Genomic DNA, 23,568 nt, shown 5'->3' with positions numbered 1-23,568 from the left:
TGGGTTACTACGATTAAAATGATACCCATGATTACATACTTTTCTATTATAATACTGCTTTAACAAAAAATCTCAAACTTTTTAACAAAATTTGTGCGTTTAAAATCCCCTATTTTGACGACCTATAACTTTTTCCTTTTTTCGTACAAGCAGCAGAATGAGGGCTCATTTTTTGCACCGTGATCTGCACTTTTTATTGATACCCCATGTGCATGTAGTAATCTTTTAAATATAAAGCTTTTAATTTATTTTTTACATTATGTGACAAGAAAGCAGCAATTTTGGCCTTTTTTTTTTTTTTTTACGATTACGCTGTTCACTGGGATCAATAACATTATATTTTGATAGTTCGGACATCTACGCACATGGCAATACCAAATATGTTTATTTTTTTTTTTCATTTTTTACACTTTCTGGGGGTAAAATGGGAAAAACGGACGATTTACTTTTTTATTGGGGTGGGAATTTTTCAAATATTTTTTTTTTTTACTTTTTTTTTCTACACTTTAATAGTCCTCATAGGGGACTATCTATAGCAATCATTTGATTGTTAATACTGTTCAGTGCTATGCATAAGGCATAGCACTGATCAGTATTATCGGTGATCTTCTGCTCGGGTCTGCTCGATCTCATATCAGAGCAGAAGACCGCTGGAGATGGCCGGAGGCAGGTGAAGGGACCTCCGGCTGCCATGCTGGATGATCGGACGCCGTGGCAGCACTGTGGGCAACCCGAACATCCATATAAAGTGCCGCACTGCCGCAGATGCTGTGATCTGTATTGATCACGGCATCTGAGGGGTTAGTGGCGGACATCAGCGCAATTGCGGATGTGTGCCATTACCAGTGGGTCCCTGGCTGCTGACAGCAGCTGGGACCAGCCACGCAGGACACAAGCACGACTCCGTTGCTCGCGGTCATGTATAGGCGTAAATGTACGTCCTGGTGCATTAAGTACCAGGGCACCAGGATGTACATTTACGTCCAATGTCGTTAAGGGGTTTATGATGTCTGATCGCGGGGGTCCCGCAGCTGGGAACCCCCGTGATCTCTCCAGCAGCACCCCCTGTCATCTGCTGCTTGGAGCGAACTTTGCTCAATACCTGATGACGGGTGATACAGGGGCCGGAGTATCGTGACATCCCGGCCACGCCCCCTCAATGCAAGTCTATGGGAGGAGGCATGGCAGCCATCATGCCCCCTCCCATAGACTTGTATTGAGGGGGCGGGGCATAACGTCATGAGGGGGCGGGGCCATGACGTCACGATACTCCGTTCCCTGTATCACCCGTCATCAGGTGCTGCAGGAGAGAAAGCGGGGGTTCCCAGTGGCGGGACCCCCACGATCAGACATCTTATCCCCTATCCTTTGGATAGGGTATAAGATGTCAGGGGGCCGAGTATCCCTTTAAGGCCTGAAGGCATAAAATGCTTTAAGGAAAGATTCTGCTAAGCTGCCGTAAATGTAAAGGGCAGGCACATGCCCAAAAATGTGCTGAAGAGTACCATACACAAGTTATACAATGCATGCACTACAATCTGACCTCTGGGACCAGGTGCACTCACAGAACCTCCTATAGTCAAAGGACCCTTGTAGTTAACCCCTCAAGGACCCAGCCAATTTTCAGTGTAGGACTCGGCCATTTTTTGCACATCTGACCACTGTCACTTTAAGCATTAATAACTCTGGAATGCTTGTACCTTTCATTCTGATTCCGAGACAGTTTTTTTCGTGACATATTCTTCTTTATGTTAGTGGTAACATTTTGTTGCTACTTACATAATTTCTTGGTGAAAAATTCAAAAATTTGATGAAAAAATTGACAGAATTTTTTTTTTACTTGAATATTCCAAATAAATTATATATTGATTCACATATACAATATGTCTACTTTATGTTTGCATCATAAAGTTAACATGTTTTTACTTTTGGAAGACATCAGAGGGCTTCAAAGTTCAGCAGCAATTTTCCAATTTTTCACACCATTTTCAAAATCGAAATTTTTCAGGGACCAGTTCAGTTTTGAAGTGGATTTGAAGGGCCTTCTTATTAGAAATACCTCATAAATGACCCCATTATGAAAACTGCACCCCTCAAAGTATTCAAAATGACATTCAGTAAGTGTGTTAACCCTTTAGGTGTTTCACAGGAATAGCAGCAAATTGAAGGAGAAAATTCAAAATCTTCATTTTTTACACTAGCATGTTCTTGTAGACCCAGTTTTTGAATTTTTATAAGGGGTAAAAGGAGAGAAATCTTCCTAAAATGTGTAACCCAATTTCTCTTGAGTAAGGAAATACCTCATATGTGGATGTCAAGTATTCGGCGGGTGCATTAGAGGGCTCAGAAGGGAAGGAGCGACAATGCTATTTTGGACAGTGAGTTTTTCTGAAATGGTTTTTGGGGGACGTCACATTTGGGAAGCCCCTATGTTGCTAGAACAGCAAGAAAACCCCCACATGGCATACTATTTTGGAAACTACACCCCTCAAGGAAGCTAACAAGGGGTCCAGTGAGCCTTAATACCTCACAGGCGTTTGACGACTTTTCGATTAAATTGGATGTGTAAATGATTTATTTTATTTTTTTTCACTAAAATGCTAGTTTCCCCCCAAATTTTACATTTTTACAAGGGGTAATAGTAGAAAATTCCCCCCCCCCATCTGTTCTGAGTATGAAATTACCCCATGTGTGGACATCAAGTGCTCTGCTGGCGCACTACAATGCTCAGAAGAGAAGGAAAGCTAACTTTTCTGAAATGGTTTTTGGGGGGCATGTCGCATTTAGGAAGCCCCTATGGTGCCAGAAAAGCAAAAAAATAAAAAATAAAACACATGGCATACTATTTTGGAAACTACACCCCTCAAGGAACGTAACAAGGGGTACAGTGAGCCTTAACACCTCAGAGGCGTTTCAGGATTTTTTGTTAAAGTTGGAAGTGTAAATGAAAAAAGAAGAAAAAAATTTCACTAAAATGCAGTTTTTCCCCAAAATTTTTACATTTTTTTTTACAAGAGGTAATAGGAGAAAATTACCCCCAAAATTTGTAACCCCAATACTCTTCTGAGTATGGAAATACCCCATGTGTGGACATCAAGTGCTCTGCTGGCGCACTACAATGCTCAGAAGAGAAGGAGCGTCATTGAGATTTTGGAAAGAGAATTTGTTTGGAATGGAAGTCAGGGGCCATGTGCATTTACAAAGCCCCCCATTGTGCCAGAACAGTGGACCCCCCCCCCCCCCATGTGACCCCATTTTGGAAACTACATTCCTCACAGCATTTAATAAAGGGTGCAGTCAGTATTTACACCCCACTGGCATTTGACAGATCTTTGGAACAGTGGGCTGTGCAAATGAAAAATTACATTTTTCATTTTCACGGACCACTGTTCTAAAAATCTGTCAGACACCTGAGGGGCGTTAATGCTCACTGTACTCCTTATTACATTACATGAGGGGTGTAGTTTCCAAAATGGGGTCACATGTGGGTGGGTGGGGTCCATTCGTCTGGCACTATGGGGGCTTTGTAAACAAACGTGGCCTTCAATTCCGGAAAAATTTTCTCTTCAAAAGCCCAATGGCGCTCCTTCTCTTCTGAGCATTGTAGTTCGCCTGCAGAACACTTTATATCCACATATGGGGTATGTTCTTACTCAGAAGAAATGGGGTTACAAATTTTGGGGGGCTTTTTTCCTATTTACCCTTGTGAAAATGAAAAATGTAGGGTAACATTTTCCCATCCAACTTTGATGAAAATTCAAACACCTGTGGGATGTTAAGACTCACTATACCCCTTGTTACGTTCCATGAGGGGTGTCGTTTCCAAAATGGGGTCACATGTGGGTATTTATTTTTTTGCGTTTATGTCAGAACCGATGTAAAATCAGCCACCCCTGTGCAAATCACCAATTAAGGCCTCAAATGTACATGATGCGCTCTCACTCCTGAGCCTTGTTGTGCGCCCGCAGAGCATTTTACGCCCACATATGGGGTATTTCCGTACTCAGGAGAAATTGCGTTTCAAATTTTGGGGGTCTTTTTTTCCTTTTACCGCTTGTGAAAATAAAAAGTATAGGGCAACATCAGCACGTTAGTGTAACATTTTTTGTTTTTTACACTAACAGGCTGGTGTAGCCCCCAACTTTTCCTTTCCATAAGGGGTAAAAGGAGAAAAAGCCCCCCAAAATTTGTAGTGCACAGGGTGCCTCCAGCTGTTGCTAAACTCCCAGCATGCCTGGACAGTCAGTGGCTGTTCGGAAATGCTCTGTTCGGAAAGGCTCTGTTTTGGAAACACTGCCGTACAATACTTTTTCATTTTTATTGGGGGGGGGGGGGGTAGTGTTTTATCCTTTATTATGTGTTAGTGTAGTGTAGTGTTTTTAGGGTACATTTGCACTGGTGGGTTTACAGCGAGTTTCCCGCTAGGAGTTTGCGCTGCGGCGAAAAATTTGCCACAGCTCAAACTTCAAGCAGGAAACTTACTGTAAACCCGCCCGTGTGAATGTACCCTGTACATTCACATGGGGGGGGGGGGGGGGGGGCACACCTCCAGCTGTTTCAAAACTACAACTCCCAGCATGTACTGACAGACCGTGCATGCTGGGAGTTGTACTTTTCAGTTAGGTTCTGTAACCTAACTAAGTATTTTCCAACCAGTGTGCTTCCAGCTGTTGCAAAACTACAACTCCCAGCACGTACTGATCGCCAAAGGGCATGCTGGGAGATGTAGTTATGCAACAGCTGGAGATATGAAACTACAACTCCCAGCATGCCGAGACAGCTGTTTGCTGTTTGGGCATGCTGGGATTTGCAGTTTTGCAACATCTAGAGGGCTACAGTTTAGAGACCACTGCACAGTCATCTCCAAACTGTGGCCCTCCAGATGTTGCAAAACTAGAAATCCCAGCATGCCCAGACAGCAAACTGCTGTGTGGGCATGCTAGGAGTTGTAGTTTTGCAAGATCTAGAGGGCCACAGTTTAGAGACCACTGCACAGTGATCTCTAAACTGTAGCCCTCCAGCTGTTGCAAAACTACAAATCCCAGCATGCCCACAAAGCAAACAGCTGTCTGGGCATGCTGGGAGTTGTAGTTTTGCAACATCTGGAGCACTACAGTTTAGAGACCTTGTATAGTGGTATCAAACTGTAGCCCTCTAGATGTTGCTAGGCAACTTACCGGCTTCTGTAGGATCCAGGGAGCCACATCGCCGTCCTCTTCTGCCACCGATCGCTGCCCGCTGCCGCTGGGTGATTAACCCCCCCTGAGAATTTGCGCGGGGTGCCTGCTGACCCAAATCCCCACGGGCGTACAGGTACGTCCTGGGTCCTTAAGTACCAGGGTGTCAGGATGTACCCGTACACCCTGGGTCCTTAACTGGTTAAAGAAAAGAACAACCTTGTCTATTCACACGTAAAGTATACTGCGCAAATTTGATGTGCTGGATTTGATGCTGTAGATTTGATGCACTGGAAAACTGAACTAATTGGCCGAACACAGTTTCAAATCCTGTGCATCAAATCAGCAGCTTCAAATCCTGCACATCAATTCTGCGCAGGATACTGTATGTATAAATACGACCTTAATCAGCACCCAAACCAGTGTGCCTTTGGCTGTCCAGCCATGCTGGGAGTTGTACTTTTGCAGCAACTGGAGGCACACTGGTTGGGAAACACTGATCTAAAGGAAACTCCATGTAGTTGTTGCTTTTGGCTAAAGGGGTTAAACCAAGAATAAAAGTTATCTGCTATCCAAAGGATAAGAACAGCAATCAACAACGTTCAGAAGTCCCACAAAAAATTCATGAAGGAGCTCATTCTGGTGATTGGTGGGGGTCCCCGTGGTCAGACCACCATTGATCGGTTAGTTATCAATTCTCTGCTGGAGAGCTGCAGTATGTAAAGGGTTGAGCTGCTTGGTACAACAAGGAAAACTTGTGTATTTACATTGGTATTAACTGTTATGTCTTGGTCTAATAATACATGGGAAGGCGTTCCTTTCTCACAGTCTGATAACACAGGCTTGGAAGTGTGCCTTGTCAATGCCTCTATCAGCACTTACTCTGCTGGGCAGGACTCAGTGCCAGGGATGTGGGTATGCTAAACACCAATCTGACCCTGTGAGCGGCAGAAGCAGTAGCCCAGAAAGTTTGACATAAGGAATGTGCTGAGCATGCAGAAACCACATCACAATGCAAGGCCTCAAACACATCTAATTCTCAATCAGATGGACAGAAACCAGTGTTTCCCCACCAGTGTGCATCCAGATGTTGCAAAATTACAGCACCCAGCCTGGCTGTCTGGGCATGCTGGAAGTTGTAGTTTTGCAACCACTGTAGGCACTCTTGTTGCCATACACATTATAATGGACTCCAGTCTCTGTAATCGAATGCCAATTCAGACAGTAATTGATGGCAGGCATGGAGGCAAAGCTTATGGGAAGTATCATAGTGGCTAAAATGACTGTTACCCAGCATTCCCAGACACCAGAAATAAGGCTCAAAATCTAAATCAATGGTATCCAACTCCATTTTCTGGCCCAGAATGGAGCCTTCATGTTTAGGCCTTGTTATCCCAGGACTAAAACATATCGCCTATCTTGGGGTAATCCCTTTAAAGAGGTATTCCAGAAACAGAAAAAAACTGAGCTGATTTTTTTTTAAATAAAAACAGCGCCATCCCTGTCCTCAGGTTGTGTGGATTACAACTCGGTTCAATTCCCTTCTAAGGAAGTGAGCAGCAATACCACACACGAGTGGACACGAATGGGGCTGTTTTTGGAATAAATCAGGTCTGTTATTTTCTGATCCTAGATAACCCCTTTAAAGTCAAGACACTGATCTTATAAGAGTCCTGTGAATTACCTGTACAGTCATGTGCTCCTCCTTGAAGTCCCACACTTTGCTCTTAATATTCTTCCAGTCAGAGATCATGATCTGGAGCTTGGCTTCAGCCAAAAGGAGCTGCTTCCTGCACCGACCATAATTCATGAGAAGTTCATGGAACTCGTGCCTGTCCTGGTGAGCGATCCTCTCAAACTCCTCAGTGAAGGAGTCCACGTTCTCTATCCAGGAGCACGGCTCAAATATCTTGAGTTGCTCCCTAGCAAAAGGAATGGGCTTGTTCTGCTGCGGGAGCTCAGGATAGAGCCGCTCACTAGGAACCAGAGGTTTGATGGTCGCCACATCTCTCGTGTGCTCAACCGCCTCCAGCGGCAGCTCCGGGTAGATGGATTTAACCTTGGACAAATGCAATATCTCTTTGGCTTCCACAAAATGCGGGTTGTTCAATCTATCGAGGTCCTTGAGGGACAGGACAGCTGGATGAACAGTGGGAGTCTCTGCAGGGTGCTTCTCACCTACAGAGGGTGAGGGTCCAGCACATTTTGTCTTTATGGACAGTACGTCACCGCTCTCAGTAGCGCAGGGAACGCTATCATTGGCCTCTGCTCCTCCAGAATCCAACTCCTCACTGCCAGGTTTTGTGGCCTCCTTTTTGTCCTTTGAGTTGTCTTCATTTGCAATGGAGATGTCCGCCACAGACAAGCTGCTTAGTCTTTTAGTATCCGCTGTGGAGGTTTCATCATTCAGCTGAATTTCTATAAAATTATCAGGAAGTTCATTATTCACTTTCTGCTTATGAGAAGATTCAAATACTTTAAGGACATCGCTCTCTTGCTCTAACACCAGATGCTTCTCTGGTCTTATCTCCACAAGGCTTTGCTGCTTCTTCTTTGTCTGCAAATTGAAAAAGAAATGTATTTAAGATTTACAAGATGCTAAATTTCACAGTTTCACAGTTTGCGCTTCAAATGTAGAAATAATGAATCATGATTTATACTCCAGTCACCCCCAGAGCAGCATATTTTTATATATCAACCGGCTCCAGAAAGTTAAACAGTTTGTAAATTACTTCTATTAAAAAATCTTAATCCTTTCAGTACTTATGAGCTGCTGAAGTTGAGTTGTTCTTCTCTGTCCAAGTGCTCTCTGATGACACCTGTCTCGGGAAACGCCCAGTTTAGAAGCAAATCCCCATAGCAAACCTCTTCTACTCTGTGCAGTTCCTGAGAAAAGCAGAGATGTCAGCAGAGAGCACTGTTGCCAGACAGAAAACAACAACTCAACTTCAGCAGCTGATAATTACTGAAAGGATTAAGATTTTTAATAGAAGTAATTTACTTATCTGTTTAACTTTCTGGAGCCAGTTGATATAAGAAAAAAAGTTTTTTCCTGGAATACCCCCTTAATTTTACCTGAGTTTTTCTTTTTTTTTTTTGGGGGGGGGGGTGCTGCCGTTTTCGCCTCCTCAATTACAGATTTAAAAGGGTGCACAATATTAAAGGGGTTGTCCGCAGTGGCTAAACTGTATTATTCCATAGATTGCTATATACAGGGTGTGGACAATTTCTATGTACTCATTTGTATGTATTATTCTTACTCTGCGCCAGATATTTTTGTGTTGGATTTCCATTGCAATACTTCACTTTTTTGCATCTATATGTCTTTTATGTAAAACATTTTCAATAAAGATTTATACGTTTATACTTAAGGTGGTGTTATAACTCCAATTTCTCTGTATACATTCATTTATGGAGTTCCCCTGTCCTTGACAGGATTAGTACACACTCCCCTATGGGTGCCATTGGGGCACATGGGAGTGTATGGTGTATTTTTTTAGGACTTTGGTATTCAATATTAAAGGGGTTGTCCGGGAATAAAACAAAGCTAGTTTCTTTATAAAACAAGCCCCATGTCTGTCCCCAGGTTGGCTCCATTCACTTCAATAAAATTACAGCTCTGGGTGGATCTTGATTACATTGATCTATGTAAGAAATTCGGTAATTGCTAATAAATTACCCCAGATTTTTTTTTTGGGGGGGGGGGAGGGGAGTGTAGAAAAAAAAGCTTAAAAAAAAAAAAAAAACTTAAAAAATAGTTTTTAAAAATATCGTAAAGCCCAATGACACGTTCCAGGATGCCCATTGTATGTTGAAATCATTGTATGTTGAGAGAACACTGTATTCAATAATGACTTCACTTTCCTTATCCCATAAGGTCAACAAAGAAAAAGCAAAATAAAATTAAAAACAAAAATCACTACACAAACTTGGTACTAGTAAAAACCTTTCAGCATAGGGGTAAAAATCCTGGCTCCTACATTTTTAGCTGGATCCTACATCCAAAACAAGTTTGTCAAGCCTTAGGCTGCGCTTACATCTGTATTGTTGCCTCCATTATGAGCTGTCGGAGCCCCAGATACTAATTGTAGTGAAGAATTCAGATTGTAAGCACGTTGTGAATTAGGAGTGAGGCATTCTGGGAAGGAGGCCTTCTTGTCTTCCTATAAGATGTTCCCATAGTAACGATACAAGCCCCATAATCACAGACAGGCGTCTCCCATACATACGAGGATGTGGATTGTATATTACAACATTATAATTCCAGGCCAACCCTCCATACTAAGTCACTACAGAGTGTAGAGATATAAGGGGTTGTCAGGGAACAGAATAGAGTATTATAGAGGAATTGCTTTACACTGAGGGATGAGGGCACTACAGCTGGCATTGTTATGGGGGAGAGGTATGGTCGCTTATCGGCCATTGTCTATCACTTTATGGCTGTCATTGTTATGAAGGCACTGTAGATGGTATTGGGGCACTGGCCGCCACTCTTATGGGGGCACTGGGGCTGGCACTGTAAAAGGTAAGCTGTCTGGAACTGTTACCAGAGCATGGGCTAGCACTGTATTGAGGAATTCTAGCTGTTACTTCTGTGAGCACTGGGGCTGGCACTGTTATGTCAATGTAATGGGGGAGCTATGGTCGCCTATTGACCCTTGTCTATCACTTTATGGCTGTCATTGTTATAAAGACACTGTAGCTGGCAGTCTTATGGAGGGACTCTAGTTGTCACTGTAATGTGGGCACTGGGGATGGCATGGTATTTGGGACACTGGCTGGCACTCTTATGGAGGAACTCTAGATGTCACTGTTATGGGGGTACTGGGGCTGGCACTGTAAAGGAAGAATGTCTGGAACTGTTATGGAAGCATGGGCTAACACTGTATTGGGACACTGGCTGGCACTGTTATGGAGAGACTCTAGCTGGCACTGCATTGTGGGCACTGGAGATGGCATTGTAAAAGAGAAGCTGTCTGGAACTGTTATCAGACCATCATTAATTCACTTATTTCAATTTATTATTATTATAATTTGTAGAAAACAAAATCCAGGCTGCCATGTTGGAGTTCTAAAGAATGACCTATAGTCAGATCAGAAATTTGACAGCAGCACAGAGCATTTCAGGAGAGGAGTGTGATCATGACATTTTTAACTTGTAATTGGCTTTAGGGAAGGAGATGTACCCAATGCAACTTTGGAGCCCTATGAAAGATTGCATGGTTCCCTGGGCAGCAGTAGGCAGTCCCTTTACATAGCAGAAATATATATAATATATGTATCCAGTGGTTCCCTATAGGCCCATCCTATAATGCATTATTATTTTGTTCAGCATTTGCTAGAAAACGACACCCAGCATGTTGTCCATTGTCTGAAAGGAGGCATAGACTGATGTGTATGTAGGTTATCTACGCAGAAAGGGCATGTGACCCTGTTCACACACAACAGTGCTGACTGCCTTGTGACCGGCAACCTCCAGCAACAGTATCACCCTAGAAGATATTTACTGGCACCGAAACTGAAGGCATTCTGTGCTGGGGATCTATAAGACACAACATGTTCTTATCATAGACCAGTGTTTCACAACCAGTGTGCCTCCAGCTGTAAAACTACAACTCCCAGCATGTCCTCAGCGCACAGAGCCCTGCTTGTCCTGAGTGTACAGAGCCCTGCTTGTCCTCAGTGCACAGAGCCCTGCTTGTCCTCAGTGCACAGAGCCCTGCGTGTCCTCACTGCACAGAGCCCTGCTTGTCATCACTGCACAGAGCCCTGCTTGTCATCACTGCACAGAGCCCTGCTTGTCCTCACTGCACAGAGCCCTGCTTGTCCTCACTGCACAGAGCCCTGCTTGTCCTCACTGCACAGAGCCCTGCTTGTCCTCACTGCACAGAGCCCTGCTTGTCCTCACTGCACAGAGCCCTGCTTGTCCTCACTGCACAGAGCCCTGCTTGTCCTCACTGCACAGAGCCCTGCTTGTCCTCACTGCACAGAGCCCTGCTTGTCCTCACTGCACAGAGCCCTGCTTGTCCTCACTGCACAGAGCCCTGCTTGTCCTCACTGCACAGAGCCCTGCTTGTCCTCACTGCACAGAGCCCTGCTTGTCCTCACTGCACAGAGCCCTGCTTGTCCTCACTGCACAGAGCCCTGCTTGTCCTCACTGCACAGAGCCCTGCTTGTCCTCACTGCACAGAGCCCTGCTTGTCCTCACTGCACAGAGCCCTGCTTGTCCTCACTGCACAGAGCCCTGCTTGTCCTCACTGCACAGAGCCCTGCTTGTCCTCACTGCACAGAGCCCTGCTTGTCCTCACTGCACAGAGCCCTGCTTGTCCTCACTGCACAGAGCCCTGCTTGTCCTCACTGCACAGAGCCCTGCTTGTCCTCACTGCACAGAGCCCTGCTTGTCCTCACTGCACAGAGCCCTGCTTGTCCTCACTGCACAGAGCCCTGCTTGTCCTCACTGCACAGAGCCCTGCTTGTCCTCACTGCACAGAGCCCTGCTTGTCCTCACTGTACAGAGCCCTGCTTGTCCTCACTGTACAGAGCCCTGCTTGTCCTCACTGTACAGAGCCCTGCTTGTCCTCACTGTACAGAGCCCTGCTTGTCCTCACTGTACAGAGCCCTGCTTGTCCTCACTGTACAGAGCCCTGCTTGTCCTCACTGTACAGAGCCCTGCTTGTCCTCACTGTACAGAGCCCTGCTTGTCCTCACTGTACAGAGCCCTGCTTGTCCTCACTGTACAGAGCCCTGCTTGTCCTAACTGTACAGAGCCCTGCTTGTCCTGACTGTACAGAGCCCTGCTTGTCCTCAATGTAAAGAGCCCTATTTGTCCACCCACACTATACAGAGATACACAGGCTGCAGGGACAAAAATATACAAATTTTTTAACCAATGTATATTACAAATATACATATAGGCCCGGATGTATCAAACTGTGTGAGAATAAATATGGAGTGATTTTCCCACAACAACCAATCACAGCTCAGGTTTTTCTTTACTAGAACTCATTGGCTGAGATGGGATTGGTTGCTGTGGGAAAATCACACAGTTTGATAAATCTGGGCCTTTTATACATTATATATAATTTTTTTGTGAACAGGTACATTTTAAAGAAAAAAATGTATCCCCTGTCCGCAGAATAGGGGATAAGTGTCTGATCGCAGGGGGTCAGACCACTGGGACCCTCTGTGATCTCCCATACAGGGCGATACAGGGCTAGGGACATTTTGTTCAGAACGTTTAGAGCCGGAGGCCGTGACAAAGACATCACGGCCACGCCCCTTGTGAAGTCACACTACGCCCCCTCCATACATGTCTATGGGAGGGGCGTGTCAGCTTCTTCAGTGTCAGCATCAAGTCCTATGTATTTTTAACAAATCTGAACAACTGCTCCAGAAAGTACATCAGTCTAAATTCCAATAAGGGGTGCCTGCTGGAACACCCCTAACTTGGAGAGATAAAGGACTGTTGGCAACTGAACTAATACCTTCTACAATGACCCCCCCCCCCCCCGCCCCCCCTCCCCTCGACATGTTTCGCTACAGATGTAGCTTTATTAAGAGGCAAGCGAGCACTGAGTTAAAACACACCGTACCAGGGGTTATACATTTTCCCATCATGATGTCACAGGAAGGGGAAATGCCTGGAACATAGAAGGTTAACCAATCAGTCCTCTCCATCACACATTGACAACTATCTTGACCAATGAATAAAGTACCTAGCCTCCATGACCAATAGTCCAATCACCATTGTCCAGTATCAGCTGCCCAATAGGATATAGGAATATGAGACTGGCAGATGAGCTGTCCTATCAACTTCAGTCCTGCCCACTGTGACGCGCTGCGCTGTTTCCCTATGCAAGAACAGCTGACACACCCCTCCTATAGACATGAATGGAGGGGGCGCTGCGTGACATCACGACCACTGCCGCAGGAACCCAGCGTTTGTTTAGAACGCTGGGTGCTGCAGGAGATCGTGGGGGGCCCCAGAGAAAGTTAAACAGATTTGTAAATTACTTCTATTAAAAAATCTTAATCCGTCCAGTACTTATTAGCTGCAGAATACTACAGAGGAAATAATTTTCTTTTTGGAACACAGAACTCTCTGCTGACATCATGAGCACAGTGCTCTCTGCTGACATCTCTGTCCATTTTAAGAACTGTTCAGAGTAGGATAAAATCCCCAAAGCAAACATATGCTGCTCTGGACAGTTCCTAAAATGGACAGAGATGTCAGCAGAGAGCACTGTGGTCATGATGTCAGCAGAGAGCTCTGTGTTCCAAAAAGAAAAGAATTTCCTCTGTAGTATTCAGCAGCTAATAAGTACTGGGAGGAGTAAGGTTTTTTAATAGAAGTAATTTACAAATCTGTTTAACTTTCTGTCACCAGTTGATTTAAAAAAAAAAAATAAAAAGTTTTCCACTGGAGTACCCCTTTAAATAGAAAAAAGTTGTGACAATAATGTTTTTAATGCTAGGATGCATATGAATACATCCGCACTGCCCCATGTTATCCAGATGTGTCATAAGAATGTTATTATAATAGTAGTGAGTCCGGAGCACCGCGTGAATCATTCCTATTAATGAAGATGGCGGCTCCTCACGTTTGCAGGCCATGACTCGCTGCGCAGGTAGGAGAGCTGGATATATATGAGGTCACTGACCAGTCACTTCTTGGCTGGAGCAGAGGGCACAACAAAAACATATAGATCATGTGACCTGATGAAAGCAAGCGACATCCTCCCTACAGGACTCAAAGTTCAGGGAACAATGCCAGGGCCTGACAAATTTGTTTTGAATTTAGGAGCCAGCAGGAAAAGTAAAGAGGCAGGATTTTTTTTTATTTATTTATTTTTTTAAATGACCAGCAAGATCTTTCAGTGTTTGAGATGTAGTCGTTTAAAACAAGTTTTTCATTATTTTTCCAGTTATATTTTGCACATCTGGTACAAACACAAACCCACTTATCTGTATGTAGGACCCCCCTTTAGGTAGGAGCCCCATGTAAGACTCATCTGTAGGTAGGACCCCCATGTAGGTAGGACCCCCATGTAAGACTCATCTGTAGGTAGGACCCCCATGTAAGACTCATCTGTAGGTAGGACCCCCATGTAAGACTCATCTGTAGGTAGGACCCCCATGTAGGTAGGACCCCCATGTAAGACTCATCTGTAGGTAGGAACCCCAAGTATAGCTTGCCCCCTGTATGCAGTGTCCTCATGTAGGTAGCTTGCCCCCTGTAGGAAGACCCCCCTGTAGGTAGTTTTTCTCCTGTATATAGGACCCTCTGTAGGTAGTTTTTCCCCTGTAGGAAGGACTCCCTGTAGGTTGCTTGCCCCCTCTATGTAGAACCCCCTGTAGGTAGCTTGGCCAATATATGTAGGACCCCCTGTAGTGGTTCCCCCTGAAGGTAAAACTCATATGTAGATAGTTTTTCTCTGTATATAGGACCCTTGTACTTGGTTTGCCCCCCCCCCCCCCCCCAGAAGGTAGAACTCACCTGTTGGTAGGTTTTCTCTGTTTATAGAGCCCCTTGTATGAAGTCTGCTCCCCTGTAAGTAAGACCCACCTGTAGGTAGTATTCCCCCTGTATATAGGATCCCTTTTAGGTAGTTTGCACCCTGAATGTGAGACCCACCTGTAGGTAATTTTCTCCCTGTATGTAGGTCCCATTTTAAGGTGCATTTACACCACGATTAGAAGATACGGTAATTGGATCCGGCTGGGGGGGGGGGGAGTGAAAACCAAGTGCTCCCGTATATCATTCATTTCAATGAGCCAATTGGAATCAGATAGTGACTCAGTTCGGCTCATTTTTGCCCCGTATCCGGTTTTCTGTCCGGACCTAAAACCACGGCATACCAAGGTTTAGGATCCGGTCAGAAAACCGGTTACAGGGCAAAAATTAGCCGGCCAGAGTCCAGTCGGCTCATTGAAATGAATGAGATACGGGCTGGGTCCGGTTCCCGTAAGCTCAAAACGTAATGTGAACCCAGCCTTAGGTAGTATGCCCTCTGTAAGTAAGACCCCCCCTGTTAAACTATTCTGTACTCTTCAGTCCCACACAAAAAAAAGTATATAAAAGTAGACCAAACACAGACCAGAGACAAGTCAAAAGTGTTGATTGGTTGGGGTCTAAGTGCTGACACCACCACTGATCAGGAGAACGAGTGGGAAGAAGTGTGCGGTAGTGCTCTTCACTCCCTGGCTAACAGTGATTTTGTCCTGTTACTTTATTATAAGTGAAGCTAGGAAGAAATGGCTGTGAGCCGGGAAGTACTACTGCACACTTCTCCCTGCTCGTTCTCCTGATCGGTGGGGGTCTGAGCAGTGAGAAATGTTTAAAATGTCTCTTAGACATATCAAAAGTTTTTCTGAATGGCAGACATTTTAAAGGGAATCTGTCAGCTGATGTTTATATATGTGCAGACACAGTCAGATAGTGTTGATGGGTTTGCCACAACTTATAACATGATGATTTTCTTCCGTCAAGGAGGCGAGGTTGAGATGCTAAGCACTGCAGTATTGCTCGCTTCCATGTCCCCCTCCCTGTTCTTTCCTCCCAGGCAGTACTGGGGCACTTAAGCAGTTTGGCCCCGCCTCCTTGACATTTGAGCCCAGGACCGAAGTCATCATTTTGTATGTTATGGTAAACCCATCAAAACATGTATAAAGACATCATCACCCTATCACTTGACAGTGTCTGGGGCTCATAACATAAACATGAGCCGATTCATTTTAAACTCGGCATATCTTTTTATCAGTACCCCAAGGTATAGGGGATAAGTGTCTAATCCCAAGGGAAACCCAAGATCTCTAATACAGGCCCCGACTCCCCCCGGGTGCATGGAGTGTCTGCACATGCTCCAGGCATTCTCTATGGTAGTGCTGGAGCTACATAAACACTGTACTCAGATATCTCTGGGGGTCCAATAGACAGTGCACGGAACTCTGTAGTCCCCTTTAATGCCAGCTAATGCAGGGCTCAACAAATCCCAGGTGCCAGGTCAGAATAGCGACAGAGAAGTTTGTCTTGGGGCCTAGGTATTTTTCAGTCCTTTTCATTAACCCCCTCCCAAACCATGGCATTTACATCATAGGTCGGGTGAGCTGACATCTGGCGTTAACAATGAACATTGATCACTCCGAAGCCTGTCATTTAACTGTTTTAACGCTGCAGCATTCAGACAGTTAGGCTAGGTTCACAATATGGAATTTCCGAGTATAATTCCGCTTATAAATTCCAATGCAGCAGAATCCAGTTGCTGGCTATGGGATTCTACTGCAGAGTGCACATTATGGAATTTCAGCAGCGGACGTGGTGATCTTGTTCATACCTTTGGGCTAACCTGCCTGGAATACATTACTGTCTATGGGAACGGCAATGTACGCATGGCCATGATGTCGACCGATTCAGACAGCACTGGCCCCACTCGAAATCTTTGGACGGATTTTGTCTGGACGGAAATTCCATAGAGTGACACTAGAGGCGCACATCCCTGGTGTTGAATGGTTCTCAGGCCAGACCGAGGTCTGTACTAGGCCTTGGTGCAGGCCGTGAGTCGGCAATTGATACAGGCCGGCCTCAGACAGGCTGTAGCAATAGAGTGCTGCTCTCATAGATCTAATTTATCCAAACTATTAAATTATGATATTCCACATTACACCAAAGAATCCAAACGCCAAAATTGTTGATTTTTTATCCCAATCCAGAGAACAAAAGGAATAAAAAGTGATGAAAATGTTAATATTAACCAAAAGGGGTACCAGTGAAAAGGACAGCTCATGGCGCAAAAACAAAAGAAAATTGTAGAAAAATAGAAAAAACACAGATCAGCTCACCACTGTCATGACCAACGGGTGGACAGGGAGAGCTAGCCCTAAGCAGTCCCAAGAAACACTCTCCCCTCCTACTTGCCCATCCACCCTAAACGGCGGATCGACAACCACGGTGCATATATATACAGCAGAAACCAGGAGGTGCAGGGGATGAACTGAATGTAAAACACTAAACAGGTCAGGAAACATACAACACTGTTCACACTGGACACAGAACACTCAACACAAGCAGATAAAGTACAGAGGACACAGATCGGTGAGAAAGCACAATGGCCACTATAGACCAATGGTATCAAGGGCACTCTAGATTAGAAATCTTGTACACTATGATCAGTGCATGTACTAAAAACACTTAAGATCTGTAATCATGAACTCTCTAGACTCCCCACTCCAAACATGGAGGGGCATCAATACTAAAGCCAAATAGACTTCTAGCCAGTGGGCACACTCCACCACGTGATCAGGATACTGGCCTAGAAGGAAAAATATATAGAATACACGGAACACTAGACTAAAAAACGGATGAGTCTGACCAGACTCCGCAATAGCCAAACTCCAAAACATGGAGGAATACAGGTCAGGATACTAAATACAGAGCACGGTATAAGCAAGACCTACAGTGTGAACACAGACTATGGTAACAAGGTGAAAGCAGAATGGACATACATAATCCTAAAAACCAAGCAGACTAAAATCTATTATAACAGGAATATAATAACCATGGTTAAAACTCAGATATAAACAGATAGACTAAACCAGTAATAGTCAGAGTAAGAACTAATCCCCAGCTCAGAGTTCCAAGAGAGCTCAGGTTTTAAGGCCACACCGAGCTGCAATAGGGTGAGAGCATGGCCATGGCAACCCACTGTCCTGCGCTGCCATTGGTCAGAATCAGTTCTGACCAATGGCAGGGGATAGGAGGAGATCGCAGCACTGCGACCTCACTCCTAGCCCTCAGGATGATCGGGGCTGTCACTGACAACTCCGATCATCCCTATTTTCCGGGTGATTGGGTCACCAAAGACCCGATCAGCCGGGAATAGCAGAAAATCGCATGTCTGAATTGACAAGCGATTTTCTGCGATCGCCGACATGGGGGGGTCTCAGGACCCCCCCCCTGAGCATTTGCACGGGATGCCTGCTGAATGATCAGCAGGCATCCCGGTCCGATCTCCGTCCGGCGGGGACCGGAACTGCCCATGACATAACTGTATGTCCTTGGTCCTTAAGACCCAGGGTGTTGGAACGTAACGTTACGTCATGGGTTCTGTAGGGTTTTAAGTTTAGATGCCGTGATCAGTATTCATCAGCATCTTAAGGGTTAATGATAAGCATCAGCATGATGGCTGATATCTGCCATTACCGGCGGGTCCCCGGCTGCTCATAGCTCCTGTGCTTCTTTTATAGTCTGGACGGAACTCAGGAGGTACATGTTTTCCAACCAAGTGCCTCCAGCAGTTGCAAAACTACAACTCCCAGCATGTCCGGACAGCCAAAGGCTGTCCGGGCATGCTGGGAGCTGTAGTTTTGCAACAGCTGCAGGCACTCTGGTTGAGAAACAATGGCATAACCATCAGCAGCCAATCATAGCTCAGCTTTTCATTCCTCAAATTGCCACAGGGGCATTCTGGGAGTTGTAGTTTTTGCAACAGCAGGAGAGGCACAGGTTGGAGATCACTGAGCTATATGACCCTTAGGAATACAGCGATGTTATGTCTATGAGGGCTATAGTAACCATAACAACCAATCAAATTGCTGCTTTCATTTCCCAGTAGGCCTTACATAAATGAAAGCAGCAATATGACTAGTTGCTACGGGCAACCGGGGAAGATTCAGGGATTATAAAAGGTTATTGGTTAATTGACAGGTGAGGGTCCTACAGGTACGAGTTCTGATTGGTCAGAGCGCAAGCCCCGCCCCTATGCAGGTAGCGGTCTCTTAGGTGCGGTCAGGTGACAGGGGGTCCTGTCAGTCAGTGGTCACCATACCTTGTCATGCTTCGTCCTGCTCTTGGACTTACGGGGCCTCACCGCCTCAGCCATACCGGTGCGGGGTCGCTGAGTTGGGTGACGACTGCCGGGGCTGCGGACTTCTCTGTGGTAGAGCCCGTAAACACGGACATAATCTCAAGCGCTGAGGAGGAGGTGGGAGGGAGGGGGCCAGGAGAGGGGGTGATCACGTGACAGAGGGCAAGCGCCAATCACGAGCTGCGGGATGACGTCTTTGGTGAGTACGGGTCGCGGCGAGGGACAAACCTCTTCGATGTGCGTTTCTTGTTTGGCTGTCTACCGCAGGAGAAGGAGGATTGGTTAGTGAGTCGCTGTGTACACGATGCGGGGTTTGTACTGGATTACGTAGCACCGTGACATTGCGGCTTTATTCCTCTAAGTGCCTATATTACCTGATATAAACGTAACCATTAAAGCAATGTTTCCCAACCAGGGTGCCTCCAGCTGTTGCAAAACTACAATTTCCAGCATGCCCAGACAGCAAATGGCTGTCCGGGCATGCTGGGGGTTGTAGTTTTGCAACAGCTGGAGGCACTTTGGACAACACTAGGACACAGGCAATTAAAAATGTTTGTGTGTTAACTTTTTTCCTCTTCACCTAAGAAACATAACCCTTCTATTTTATTCATCCATTAAGCCATAAGAGGGCTTGTGTGTGTGTTTTTTATTTTATGAATTAAAAAAAAAAATCTGTACCTTTTTTGATTGCTTTTTGTTCATTCCCCCCCCCCCCCCCCCCCCCTGTTATAGTAACCAGACATCTGTAATTCTGGCGTTTTGGTATCTTCTTACACTTATGCCAGTCATTGCGCTGAATCCTTATTTCTTTTAATGGAAAAAGGAGGGGGGGGGATGATTTACTTATTTGTTAGAGGGGGCATTTAAATGGTTTTTAAACTTTTTATTTTTTATAAATTTTTCCTTTTTTAACGTAGGGGACTGTTCTATTCATTCTTTAGATTGCAATCTACTGTTCAGTCCTATTTATTAACATAGATAGTACTGATCAGTGCTATCCGGCGATTTTCATGTGTAGCCGAAATCTGCAACTAGAAGATCAACCATCCTGAGGGTAAGAGACCTCTGGCTGCCATTTTTGCACTCATCGGACCCACGCAATCATATCTGAATCCACCAGCATCTGTCATTTTCCCTTTAGATGCCTTGATCATCGTTGTTTACAGTATCTATAGGGTTAAAGGGGTACTCCGGCCCTGAGACATCTTATCCCCTATCCAAAGGATAGGGGATAAGATGTCTCACCGCAGGGGTCCCGCCACTGGGGACCCCCGCAGTCTTGTATTAGCCACCCACCTGCATGCCACGGTGCCAGCACACAAACAGCCGTGTGGCAACCAAGGGGCCGGAGTTTCGTAATGTCACGACTCCGACCTTGTGAAGGGTAGGGGTGTGGCGCGATATTGGGGAAGGGATGGGATTTTATATTTCTTCATAAGCATTAATGTTATTTTGTTCCAGGAATGTATCTAATCCTGTTTTAAAGCTGTTAATTTTTCCTGCTGTGACCAGTTCCTGAGGTAGACTGTTCCATAAGTTCACAGTCCTCACGGTAAAGAAGGCGTGTCGCCCCTTGAGACTAAACCTTTTCTTCTCCAGACGGAGGGAGTGCCCCTTCGTTCTTTGAGGGGGTTTAACCTGGAACAGTTTTTCTCCATATTTTTTGTATGGGCCATTAATATACTTATTATCAAATATGATAAATGTATATAAGTCCAATTTGCTTTTTTTTTTTTTTCCTCCCCTTTTTGGTTTAGTTCCAATAAACACAAATGGGAATAATCATGTGTATAGCAAAACATGTTACTGCAATCCTTGTCTGTGAGAAATACTTCATTTTCTTGAAAAATTTCAGGGGTGCCAACATTTACGGCCATGACTGTATGTACAAGAATATAACTACTATAAAAGGAGTAATAGACGTTTAAGTGGCACTGCCGTGGGTATGTGCTTGAAATACAGTTTAAAATATTCAGATGAAGCTGGCAGGAAGGTTACGGTGGTAAAATTCAGTCTGGGAGGTGCAGATAATACGGAGAAATATTCCAATATGGCTCAAATAGAGAAATTAAGGTATCGCACTCACCCATGAATGTTGCACAAAAGAGGTTTTTATTCCAAGAAATACATCTTAAGAACAGCAGGCATATGGCGTGGAGGAGTAAAAAAAAATCAAGCGACCGGTTTCGCTTCGGGAGGCGCTTTCTCTGGCTTGTGGACCTCTTCTTTTGTACAACATTCGTGGGTGAGTGTGATACAGTCATTTCTCTATTTGAGCCATATATAACTACTATAATACTGTCTCCTATGTACAAGAATATAACAATTTGTTTTTGCTTGGTCTGCACTCTGCCTTCAGCCCAGGCCTATATAATTGGCAGGAAGCTGCATTAGGGCTCTATTCCTCCTGGCAGCCTCCCAGTCTCATACTGGGAGCACATGGTGAGTGAGCTTTTTACATCTGTTCTCCCTGGTGCGGTGCTGTTCGGAATCCATTGCTGCCCCGGCGCCGTGTCTGTGGGGTTGCACAGGGACTGGTTTGAGTGACATTGGGGCTGCTCTGCCAGTTGGGTCGTTCCCCCTGTGGACACTAGTGTTGGCACTGTGGTGGTCGCCACTAGTTCTGGGCGAATACCAAATACCAGTCTAGGTTCAAACCGAATACCAGTGGGCCCCTATACCGCAATACCGTGCCCCCCCCCCCTCCAGTGAGTGAACTATCAGCCGCAGCGTTGTCCCCACATCGGGGCGCTGCTATCCTTCTCTTCCTGTGAGCCCCGGCGCTGGAAATGAATGAGTCTGAATGAGTTGTGAGCCGCTGGCGCAGGACTTCTCTTCGGAGAACGGAAGCGGTCACCTCCCCCTGCAAGCGCAGAAAGCCAGTGGGCCATGGGCGCTGCAGAACTTCTGATCAGATGCTCTGCAGCACCCGCAGCCCACTGGCTTTCAGCACTTGCAGGGGGAGGTCAGGGCCGGATTAAGAGCATCATGGGCCTGGTGCTGAGAATTTTTTGGGCCTTTTTTATGAAATATATCACTCCTATCCTTATATAGTGATCCAGACACTGATGGTGGTACGGTATAACTCCTATCCTTATATAGTAGTCTCCCACATTAGGTGCAGTATAGTTCCTACACGTCTGGTCCTGAGGCCCAAAGAGAAGGTATTATGTCTCTTCTGCAAGGGGGTCCCCAGGAATGGGTATTTTCCCTTGATCTTGATGCTCCGGAGTTGTCCTCAGTTGACGCTTTTATTTGCGGGATTGGGTCTCTTGTATGCTGAACCAGACCGTCTCCGTTGCGTACATTAAAGCAAGGGCGCAGACCTGTTGGAGTATTGTGCAGACTTCAGGAAATGGTGTGTGGCTTCCAGCTTTGATTTGCCAATTTAGACAGGAGTTATCTGATGTCCTGAAGGATATGTTCGTGACCTACCCCTCTCCTGACACCTTAGACCAAGCTAAGACTTTAGAAGTTTGTTTAGATAGACGTTTACGTGAACGCAGATGGGAATGTTGTTCTTCTCCTGTCCCCCCGGTCGGTCCATAACATCTGGCTCTTTTTTTGTTTTTCGTTCTCTACTGCTGCTCATGCAGCCTTTAACAAAAACTCCTTCAACAGAGGAGAGAGTCATCTGGTATGGCCGGCAACAGCTGGTCTAGCCACAGTCTGTTGTTCGGGTCCTGCCATTGCTCTTCTCTTCCCTTCGCACAATCTCCCTGGAAGGGTGTGTTCTTCCTTCCCTTTTGTCACCATAGTCTTCTGGAATAACTTTCCTGTGCCCAGAGTCTGAGGGTCCCTGCTGGGTCCTACTTTGTTTTCCCCATCCGTTTCCCCCTCTGTTCCCGCTCTGGCGGGATGTTTCTTCGGGTTGCTCTGGTCCACTCAGACTTCTAAGATCCTAGACAGGTTAGTCCTTGGCTTGGTCTCTGTCCTAGGATGCTGTGGCGTGCCTTCCTTTCAAGTGGCTCTTCCGGTCCTCAGGCCTTGTTTATGGTTCAGGTCTCAGGCATGTGTAGTGATCCAGCCCGGGCTCCTCCACGATCCCTTTTGGTAGTGTGGTTGTTCTGTACTTCACTTCTTCATGTTTCCACAGGGAAGTTTGTCGTTCTGAGAGTTTTCGCGGACGTCTGTTTTCCTTACTTTTCATGTATGAGTCTTCCAGGTGACTCGGGATCCTCCATTTCCCTTGTCGGCCACTCCAGTGTTCTAGGATGTTCCCTTTCGGGGTGTTCCGCTTGTTCCTTAGCTTTTTGATTTACGAGTTCGTCTTCCGGGTGAATCGGACCTCTCCAGTTTCCATGTCTGTCTCTCCGGTGCCCGGGATGCCACTTTTCTGGGCGATCCGCTCCCTTCTTGTTTCGGGGTTCATTCCTCCCGAGTTAGAGGGAGTTCCGGTCATCCGGATTACATCAGCCTGGCTACTGTTGCCTTCCGTGTAGTCATGGTGGGCCCCTGAGACAGGGGTTTTCGAGTCTGCAGCTGTTTAGGTCTTTGTTCTCATGCACCAGACCTTTCTTGTCTCTCTT

The 23,568-nt window shown here is 45.6% G+C and overlaps 1 protein-coding gene and 1 long non-coding RNA gene across 3 annotated transcripts in view; one reads left to right on the top strand and one right to left on the bottom strand.

The window, feature by feature from the left end:
* The window catches only part of EPG5 (ectopic P-granules 5 autophagy tethering factor), a 167,160-nt gene extending 147,991 nt beyond the window's left edge, over positions 1-19,169 (bottom strand). For both annotated transcript variants that reach the window (XM_056543389.1, XM_056543398.1), the window contains exons 1-2: positions 19,001-19,169; positions 6,862-7,734 (exon numbers count right to left, since the gene is read on the bottom strand). In XM_056543389.1, the coding sequence (XP_056399364.1) occupies positions 6,862-7,734; positions 19,001-19,054 (927 nt within the window). In that variant the 5' untranslated portion in view covers positions 19,055-19,169. The remainder of the gene's footprint in view (positions 1-6,861; positions 7,735-19,000) is intronic.
* A 115-nt stretch (positions 19,170-19,284) lies between these two features.
* LOC130294021 (uncharacterized) overlaps positions 19,285-23,568 on the top strand; it is a 73,837-nt gene continuing 69,553 nt past the window's right edge. The window contains exon 1 of the long non-coding RNA XR_008848359.1: positions 19,285-19,350. This is a non-coding gene — a long non-coding RNA (uncharacterized LOC130294021). The remainder of the gene's footprint in view (positions 19,351-23,568) is intronic.

This window comes from Hyla sarda, chromosome 1 (genome assembly GCF_029499605.1).
Source record: "Hyla sarda isolate aHylSar1 chromosome 1, aHylSar1.hap1, whole genome shotgun sequence".
NCBI classification, from domain to species: Eukaryota; Metazoa; Chordata; class Amphibia; order Anura; family Hylidae; genus Hyla; species Hyla sarda.
This window is presented reverse-complemented; position numbering and strand designations above follow the sequence as displayed.